Source organism: Manis javanica, chromosome 9 (genome assembly GCF_040802235.1).
Source record: "Manis javanica isolate MJ-LG chromosome 9, MJ_LKY, whole genome shotgun sequence".
Classification (NCBI taxonomy): domain Eukaryota; kingdom Metazoa; phylum Chordata; class Mammalia; order Pholidota; family Manidae; genus Manis; species Manis javanica.
In genome coordinates, this window is record NC_133164.1 from 7910267 (window position 1) to 7920796 (window position 10530).

Sequence of the window (10530 nt, forward strand, 5' to 3'; positions counted from 1 at the left end):
TCTCCTTTCTGTGTGCTTGTATCTACGTACACACACACACACACACACACACACACATTCTCTCACTCTGAAAGACACGTGGGAAAACACAGCGGTCACCTCTGCAGAGTGGGGACCTGGAAGCTAGATGAACGGAAGACTAAAGTGAGGGTTAGACTTTGCACTGTTGAATTTTCACACATTTAACTTCCGAGCCATTCTGATGGTTACTCAGTCCAAAAACCATATAAATTAAAATATTAATAGAGAACAAGTTTCATTCCACTAAAATACAATGAATATTTTGGATAGCTATGCTAAAAAACTTCAGTGACTTTCACATATATTTTATTTTAAGTGAAAAAATTAGATCTGTTGTAAAAATTAAATAAAAGCAAGCATTTTGTTTTTATAAATAATTCATAAATTATAAAACATAGGTTATACAGATACATGCCTAGAAAACAAACATGGAAAGGGGCCCGTTTCGTTCATTCAAGATGCTCTACAATAAAGCCATTTGGCCCCCAGAACCAGCTGGAACTCAGAAACAACTATTATACAGAAAATGTCTCTAATTTTTTAAAAATATCATAACAACAAATACTATAATGTCCAGAAACAAGATTTTGCCCAACTTCTTGTAGTTATTCTAAGTCTGCCCAGAGAACACAAAATTTCTCACAGAGCTGAGCCACCCCTGCCAAACCTGAGCTAAGCCTCATTCCGACAAACTTTTTTCACTAATAAAGTAAATCTCAGAGGGAGAAGATGGAAAATCTACTTGCCAACATTCTTGAGCTGCCTTCCCTGCCCGCCAACGAGGACCTCCCTCGGCAGCTCCCCGTGCCTCCCATGCTGGAGGCCCCTCCCTTCCACCTCCCACCCGGAGCCCCCAGGCTGGACAGGCTTCTGTCCCAAAGGGGCATCCTCCGCAGAATCCCCACTGCCACACACAGGGCTGGCCCTCCGGGCAGAATCCATCCAATCACGGAAGGAAGGCCAGGTAAAGTAGGAGCCACGTCTGAGAAAGGAACCAAGAAGAGCAACGCCTGAACCTTCTGAAGCCCCATCTCATCAACTCCAGTTACCTTTGCCCTGCTCCTTATCACTGCCATGTTCCTTCTTCCATTCTGCCACATCCCCAGAGGGCCCCAACACCAAAAATACATAAATATACATTAAAATGCATAAAATGCATATATGTATGTACACACACACACACCTCTAGTCACCACACTGGCTTTTAGAGACAGGTATGAGGATAGCAAATAAAAGTACAATACTCACCATCTTTTTGAATTGAAGAAGAACAAGACAGAGTTCTGGGCAATCACTGTCACTGGAGAGTGAGGTTGGGGGACCCCAGAAATAAGAGAGCCAGAGAAAGGGAGACCCAAATTCTGTGTAAGTGTGAGTCACATCTTAGGCTGACCCCTGAACCATGCATGCACAGAACAGACCCCAAACAGCACAGCTGAGGCTAAAAGAACTGAACTATATATCAGATGTTCCAAAGGGACAGAATTTGTTTTAGTTTAGTTTAGTTTTAGTCCAACCAAATTAACTGCTGCTAAAATTAGAAACCAAGAAATAAAACACTCTTTGAAAGAATATGCAAAAATCGAAAATCACCCCAACATTTCCAATGTTTAGGATACAATCCAAAATTACTGAATATGTGAGGAAACTGAAAAAATGTGACACGTTCTCAAGTAAAAGGGTGAGAACTCTGAAATAACCCAGATTCGAAAACTGACAGATTAAAGGATTTTTAAAAGGGTATTATAACTATGTTGTATGTGATAAATGAAATGTTCTAGTAAGGAATGAAAACATTAGCAAGTCCAAGAAAAAGAAACTATTTTAAAAATGTAAATTCCAGAACTAAAATAAAAAATATCTGAAATAAACAATTCATTGAATATAGTTAACAGCTATCTCAAAGAGACACACTTTAAATATAAAAAGACATAGGTTAAAAATAAATGGATGTTAAAAGATATACCTAGCAAACATTAGTCAAAAGAAAGCTGGTGCAGTTAATTAATATCAAACAATGTTGTTTTCAGAACAAGAAAGAATGCCAGGAATAATGAGGAACATTCATAATGGTAAAAAGGTTAACTCCACAAGAAGAAATAACAATCCTACATGTGTATTCACCTAATAACTGAGCTTCAAACTGCATAAAAACAAAAGTAACAGACTTAAATGAAGAATCATAGTTGGAGATTTTTTTAACACCCTATTTTCAACAATTGATGAAACAAGACAAAAATTAAGTAGTGACACAGAAGATGTGAAAAACACTTTCACTTTGTCCCAAAAATATTTCTAAAAACACTTTGACCAACAAGTACAGAATGCACATTCTCTGCCTCACCCTAATTCCAACACCTGAACAAGTGCACTTGGTCCATTCATCAACACAGACCATATGCTGGGTCATAAATCAAGTCTCAGTAAATTCTAAAAGACTGAGATCATATATCCTCTGTCCACAGTGGAATTAAGTTAGAAGTAAATATTTAAGAAACCCCAAATATCTGGATATTAAGCGGCATACGTTTAAATGATACATGAATCGAAGAAGAAATCACAAAGGAAATTAGAAAATATTTCAAATTAAATGGTAAGAAAAATGAAGCATCAAGATTCGTGGGCTGCTGCTAAAGCAGTAGTAAAAGCAATTTAGAGCATTAAGTACTTATAGTAGAAAAATTTTGAATCAAGAAGTTAGAAAATGAAGAACAAAGTACACCCAAAGTAAAGGGAGATAATAGAAAACAAATCAGTAAAAGAGAAAAACAACTGAGAAAATTAACAAAGCTAAAAGCTGACTATTTGGAAAGATGAACAAAACTGATAAACCCCTAGCTAGGAAAAAACAAAAACAAAAACAAACAAATATTACTAGCATCAGAAATGATAAGGATTTATCATTAAAGATCCCATAACTGTTAGAGGGAAAAGGGCCATGTTTATATATAACTTTATGATGACAAACTTGACAACTTAGATGAAATGGACAAACTAAAATTTGACAGCAGGAATGGGTATTAAGCAACTCCCTAATTAGAGATTTTTAATCCCCTCTGAAAACCTTTCAAAATTTAGGAGAGAACAATTCCCAGCCTGACTTGGAAGAGCTGCCTCACCCTAATTCCAACACCTGAACAAGATACTAGCAAAAAAAAAAAAAATTATAGACCAATCACCCACAAAGACAGACACAAGATGAAATCCCCCTGACACGGTGAGAATTACAAATTTATATGACATCCTGTGAAATAAGTTCATTTTGCAAATGAACAAGATATATACGGTGGTTTTACTAAATGATCAGAAGAAGCCTAGAGGTAAAATACAAATCCTAACTCTTACTTTTTACTAGCTGTGCAACTTTGCACAAGCAACTTATCCCTCTATGCCTCAACTTCTTTACTTATAAAGCAGGGATAAATGTACTTACTGCATAAAATTACCATATTACTGTGAGTTCAAAAGAAGCAAAAAAACAGTAGTATCTGCCACAGGACCATCACACTGCAATTGTGAAATTGTGCACTGCACCCCAGGTCATACCGCCTTGTTAAATTGTGCGGTACACAACCTACCCAGTGGGACCTGGAGACTTTGCTGGCTGCTCCAAAAATTTTAAAAACAAAAAAGCCACAATATTATATAGTAGAAAAGCAAGCTAGATGTTTAACTGGGATATATTAATTCATGTTCCTGCAAAACTATGAAATAGCATTATGTTATTCTACTCACCTCACTAACCATTTCTAAGCCACAGTGTACTTATCTGTAATATCTGTACTTTATAGCATTCTTAGATCTTTCAAAGCTCTCAAGATGCACAAATTATGTTTGAAGTTTCCAGTGGCAACCCACTTATGACCTAATCCTATGTCCAAGGTTATTTTTGTAATTAAAAAGACAACATGATAGCAACGTTCCTCTTCAGTATTATAAAAGGAAAACATGTTTAATGGCAAGTTCACTTTTTTTTCAAGTACAGTTTAAATATTATATTAGTTTCAGGCATACAACACAAGTGACTGGACAGTTATATACATTATGAAATGCTCACTACACTAAGTGTACCTACCATCTGTCACCATACAAAGCTATTACAATACTACTGGCTATATTTCCTATGCTGTACTTTTCAGCCCCAAGACTTAATTATTTTACAACTGTAAATTTATACCTCTTAATCCCCTTCACCTGTTTCACCTAGGCGAGTTTCAACAAGATACATTGTTTGTTTTCCTATTATTTTCACATGCAAATTTCATGCCTCCTTCCTTACCTGAGATGTGTTTCAAATTTGTGGTCACCCCATCAAATTCAGATTTATCAATTTCCCATGCAAGAGGTAGCTTGCCCAGGCTGCTGGATAAGTTTTCCAAGCTTTTTTCTTCACTGTAGATGATTTCTGAAGTACTAGTCGGGATGCCCCTGTATCTTGAGGAATTACTCCCAGCGGATAAAGAGGTACTCTCGGGGAGGCGAGAAGAGCAGGCTGGATTTGGAGTTTTATAGATGGAGGTTGCCTGGTTGAGGAAGGCATAGTCCGAACAGATGGCATAAATTTTCTCCCGAGTATGGGTCACGGGACAGCCCCATGGATAATGACCATCTCCTCTGGGACCCAGTGGGGCTCCCGAGGCACGTGTGCAGAAGGCCTGGACAGCACCTTGTAGACTCTCTTCAGGAGACTTTCCTTCAGAATTGTGCTCACCATTTCCAGAATCATTGGCCCTTTCTGCTTCTGCAATGTTAGGCATTGAATGCAACTATATGGGTTCTGTTAGGAGGAAGAAGTTGCAACTTTCTGTACTTGAAAAACAGCTCTGAGGATTGTTTACAGCATTCTACAAAAACTTGAGAGCTGCAAAATCGGCTCCTAAGAAAAGAGGGAAGAGAAAGAAAGATCAACAATCCACCAGACATTGTAAAAACACTAAAAACATATCAAGTGTTCCACAGGCCTTCATTCAATAAACATTTATTTTACAACAACAGTATGCCCAGAATCGTGATCACTGACCATGTCTTACTAAAAAATTATTTTAAGATAATACTTCAAAAAAAAAGACAACTCAAGTAAAAAAAGGGCCATCTACCTGAATAGTCACTTCTCCAAAGATGGTGTTGAACTGGGCAATGAGCACATGAAAAGATGCTCAGCATCATAAACCATCATGGAAATGCAAACCAAAACTGCAGCAAGATACCACCTCACACCCACCAGAAAGGCTCAAAGGGCCAGACAATAATGATGGTCAAGGATGCGGAAAAGTTGGAACCCTCACACACTACTGGTGGAAATGCCAAATGGCCCAGTCACTTTGGAAAACATTTCCTCAAACATTTACATAGAGTTACCATGTGATCCAGCAATTCCATTCCTAAGCATATATCCAAGAGAAATGAAGACATATATCCCCACAAATGTTCATAGCAGCATTACTCATAATAGCCAAAAAGTGGAAAAAATACAAATGTCCATCAACTGATGGATAAGCAAGAAATAATACATCCATACAATGAAATATTATTGGGCAATAAAAATAAACGCAGTACTGACCCATGCCACAGCATGAATAAGCCTGGAAAGCACCATGCTCAGTGAATGAAGCCAGTCACAAAGGACCAGATAATGCATGATGCCATTTACATGAAACGTTCAGAATAGGCAAAGCCATAGGGACGGAAATTATATTAGTGGTTACTGAGGGCTAGGAGATAGGAGCAGGTCAGGGGTGATGAGGTTTCTTTTTGAAATAATGGAAGTATTTGATAACCAATTGTGGTGATGGATGTATGACTTTGTGAATGTACTAAAAGCCACTGAGTAGTACACTTTAAATAGGTGCATTGTATGGTGTGTGACTCGTATCTTATTTATAAAGCTGGGCATCCATCACCACAGTCAATTACAGTGAGTCCCCATCTTCTGATAATTCTCAAGAAAAACTGAATTTCAAGTATACACCAGTTCCTTTAAGGAAGAAAACAGAGAAGTTTAAATAGCCAAGGAGGGCATTCAAGGAAGCTGAAGATTTATCCAAAAGGAAGACACTGATGAGTCAAACCATCACTGGGAGAACAGGAGGTGACCCAACGCAAGTGGCAGGCAGAGCGTGCCCACTTCACGGGCCCCCAGGGATGGACAGCACTCCAGAGAGGTCCCCCAGCCTGGGTGGGCACTTTGACTTTAAATCTCTCTGCCCATTTTCTTACTTAAAAAATCAGAAATGAGAATAACTTCACAGGTTTCAGGAAACTGATTATATAAAACCCATCAGACAATACTGAACGACGAAGAGCCATGGCGAAGGCGGTAAGGAGTGCAGACACCCTGGTCAGCCAGGGCCTGCGATGAGACACTAGGGAAGGGACTGCGTGTCCTTCATGGGATTCAAGGACACAGAGCTACACACAAGGAGCATGCCACATCTAGAAGATTCCATTTTCTTTATTTTTAAGGAATGCTTTCCCTCCATTCAAACCTTCAAGTGGTGATTTTTCAGTAATTTGTGCAGAGTTTATAGCTATTTGCAAGGGGCAGGTTTGGCAGGAGCTTCACCACCAAAAGCAGACCCTCCAGTGGTTTCTTTATCTTTTAGCCAAGAAATCCTAGGAGCAGGTGTGGTGGCTCTCAGGACAGGAAGTTTCTATGCTTTCTCCTTCTTCTTCACCTCCTGGTGTGAAGGCGACCGTGGGAAGATGCAAAGAGAAACCTGCGACCCGAGGTTACATAGACCAAAGTCTGGGCTTTTCTGGAGAGCCGGTCTCTCCAATTCTTAGCACAGGCCCTAGCAGAGCATTTCCTACTTATCTTTAATCTCAAGCCTTTCCCTAAAAGCCAGTGTGTGGGCAGAGGCAGAGAGTATGTGTGGCACTGGTGTTGTGGGCGTGGGTGGTGGGAGGCTGAGCCACGAGAGAGAACACAGGGCCTGGTGGGCAAGAGGCAATGAGCAGAGGGTGCAGGGCAGGTCTGCTGGGGAGATGGCCGTGTTCAGGCGCTGCCCACCTCTCCATCTCTAGCTTCCCTTTTTGCCAGAAGCATCCTTCCTCAGACTGGTGGGACCAGACGCCCACCCACACAGCAGTGTGGAATGTTGTGAAGGATGCTCACTTGGGACACACGCAGGAGATGATTCTTATCAAACACATAGGCAAAGGGAAACTACTTCATTCAAGCACAAAAGGGGCTGAGAGACCCAAAAGCTAAAGACAAGAAAGCACACAGCGCTTGAGTAATAAAAAATATCAAGTCTGGTTTTGTTTGTTTGTTGTTTGGGGTTTGTTTTTAAACAATGTTCACTAAACAAGAGTGACCTCTTTGGTTGCACTTGAACCAAAAGAAGCGAGATCACCAACCCAAGGATGTATTTTACATTGATTATCAATAAAAACCAAGAGTATAAACTTAGAGTGGGACGAACACTTTCTCATTTGAACCACTGTTTATGGAATTGTGTTGTAGTCTATAGATTTTTATCACATAAGTGAAACAAGTTACAGAAAAATATTATAAAATACCAAAAGATATTACACAGAAAATGAAAATATCCAAATGCCACTGCTACGGTTATTTCCTTCCCTTATTATCTACTCCATGTTGCTCGTCTCCACATCAGTGGTAGTTCCAGGAGGCCGGGGCACTAGTACTATCTGTTCTCAGGCTTTCTTACAAGTGGACTGAGCACAGGTTTTTACTGATAACACAATCATATGGATGTCTACGATTGTATCTTTTTATACTCACAGCCTAGGAAATACTGAGCTACAGAGGGCAGTTTGTCCCTCCATCAAATAGTCTGCAGCTCATACAGTTCTATCACAACTAGTATCTCCGTTTGCCCTTAATTTTATGAACTAGTCCCAATTCCATTCCTGCTCCAAGCTGAGCCTCCCCAGCACCCAGGAGCTGACCTTTCTAATCTGACCTGTGCATAGAAAATAAAGCTTGTAACCAGACATGATCATACAACTCTCCTGCCTAAAACCGTCTGCTATTAGAACCAAAAGCCAGCTCCTTCCCTGGCCGCATGATGGATCTCTAGAGCTCAGCTTGACCACCCCCATCCTCTCTGGAATCTCTGACCACTGACCACCTTTCCATTCTCTGAGAGACCTCTCCTCCCATTCACCCTCCTTTATTTAGTTAATTCCCATTTATCCTTCAGATATTCTTCAAATGTCACTTTCTGGGGATGCTTTCTTTGCTCCTCAAACTAGGCCTGCACACACACTCAGATACATTTCTTTCAGACGTCTTATTAGCGTGCAATTTTACCTTTAGACTAGTGTGTTTATTTGATAAATGCCTGCCTCCTGCAAGTCTGCTTTTCCTAACGATTGTATCCCCTGGGCCCAGGATCTGTAGAAGTTTCATCAACAAAAACCTATTTTTAAATGCCTACATCATGCTAGGTATTATTGTAAGCCCCGGATTAGAATCCTAGATTCCAGGAGGGCTTACTAGGAGTGGCGGTAGGAATCAAGGGCTGGAGTTTCAGACAAGGGGCCTGCCTCTCTTTATTCCTCCCTGGTTCTCGCATGTAAGAACTGAAGTCCCCTAATAGAGGGAAGGGAAGTGAAGCTCTATTAAAATTTACTACCAAGAATGACTGCAGGACCTAAAGCTCGATTTAATGATTTATTCATAAAATCATGGCACAAAGCAACATTAAGTATTGTTTAATGGCGTGCAAACAAAATGTGTTAAAATGGCCAGTTTTAAAGGCCCCAGTAAGAGAAGCGATTTTTAAGTCACTGGAAGGAATTGTTCCGTAAATAAACGTTCCATTTGTAAGGCCAATATTCATCGCCTAGCTTACATTCTTCTCCGGTTACATTTTAAATCCGTACATCAAGTAGCAAGTTTGCTTAGATAACGAAACATCTTTAGAAGTCCACTGAGGCGCAGGCGCAGGTAAGTGACCGACTAAGCGCGGGATATGCTCCACGGGCCCACCTGACGCGTGAAGCCCCAAGATCTTATCTCGGCCCCCCGACCGCCCCAGGCCGCTCCCCGGCCCCCGGGCCCCTTCCCCGGTCAAACCTCGCTGGCACAGGCCGAGGGCCTACGGAAGATCCCGGGCTCCCGGGCGCACCGCGTCCCGCCCCGCTGCGGGGCAGACGAGCAGAGTCCCCGCCGCCCTCCTCTGCGAAGCTCGCGCGCTCGCAGGCCGCCGGGCCCCTGCTGTACCGGCGTGTGCAAGGCCACGCGGGCGGGGAGCAGGACACCGGCGGCGCCCCCTGCGCGCGCCCCGCCGGACACCCGGGCGCCAGGCCTGCGGACCCCCCTCCGCCGGAAGCCGGCGCTGAACGCTGGGGGGAGTGAGCGGATGCGGCGCAGACAGCGCCTCCTCCCCGCGGGGTCCCAGGCGCTCCCGCTGCGCGAGGCGCCCGGGCGGGGGGGCAGCGCCGGCCACTGTCCCCGTTGAAGAGGCAGCCGCCGACGAGCTCCAGAGTGCACGAGTCGATAGCGTTAATAAGGACAATTGCAAAAAAGAGAATCCCCACCTTGGCCCCAACCGGGCCTGCTTTGGCTGGCGGGACTCCTCGCCCGTCTGGTTGTTCGGGGCTGCGGGCAAGGTCGGGAAAGGGAAGGAGGAGCGGAGGGCGCTCCGGGTCCGAGGCCGCAGCTGCCCGTGAGGCCTCCGAGTGACCGCGCTGGCGAGGGGACCACCGGCGCGCGCTCCCGGCCCGGGCCCTGCCGAGCGGGTCTTGGGGAGGGCGCTGGGCAAGGGCCACCGCCAGCCGCGCGGGCGCCTCCACCTCAGGCTTTGTTCCCAAGGGGACTCTCCCCCCGCCTCCTGAGCGCTTCCCCCGTCCTGCTGCTCAGCTCTTTGCCCGACTTTCCCCTGGAGCACAGGCACGGACCCGGGCGGCATTGGTGACTCCTAGAGAAGGCGGGCGGCCGGCCCGCGGCCCGGGTGCCCCGCGCGCAGAGCGCAGAGCAGCGGGCCGCCCCCTCGGCCCCTGCCCGAAGTCCCGGGTACCTGTGTCCCGCGGGGTCGACTCGCGGCAGCCGCGGCGGAGCCCGGCACCGGGGCCGGATCACAGCATCCAGCGTACGGCCCGCGACGCGCCTCGGGTGACCCTGGGGCGATCGTCTGTCGTCCCATCGGAGCGCGCGGGGACAGCGCTGCGACGGCTGCTCCCGGCGACCGGTCGTCAGATATCACTGACACACCTTCCTTTCATCGTGTTTTTACCTGCCCTCTGCAAGAGCGGAGGATATGGTGAGATTTTTTTGTTAATCTTATCTGTGCCTCCAGATAGGCATGCCCTTCTTTTGGGCATCTAGTATTTATCTGTTCCCTGAACGCGGCGACCTCGAAGTAAATACAGGAGGGAAGGATGAGAAAACCCAGCAGGATTTCCGCTAGTCCTGTCGCGAACTACAAGTCCCAGGAAACCCTGGCGCCCGGGCGCGTGTCCACCGCGCCATCCACTTGCAGACGGCCTTACTCAGCCCGGCCCGACGCGCGGGCCAATCCCCTCGCCCTGCACCTCGGG

General features: G+C 44.6%; 1 protein-coding gene across 3 annotated transcripts in view; it reads right to left on the reverse strand.

Moving 5' to 3' along the window:
- BIVM (basic, immunoglobulin-like variable motif containing) overlaps window positions 1-10149 on the reverse strand; it is a 69829-nt gene extending 59680 nt beyond the window's left edge. Inside the window, exons 1-2 of one of the 3 annotated variants that reach the window (XM_017667661.3) lie at window positions 10011-10149; window positions 4301-4897 (exon numbers count right to left, since the gene is read on the reverse strand). In XM_017667661.3, the coding sequence (XP_017523150.3) occupies window positions 4301-4778 (478 nt within the window). In that variant the 5' untranslated portion in view covers window positions 4779-4897; window positions 10011-10149. Of the gene's footprint in view, window positions 1-4300; window positions 4898-9067; window positions 9337-10010 lie in introns of those variants that run through there. The other 2 variants (XM_037024925.2, XM_037024926.2) reach the window with 2 other exon arrangements.
- Window positions 10150-10530: the final 381 nt, after the last annotated feature.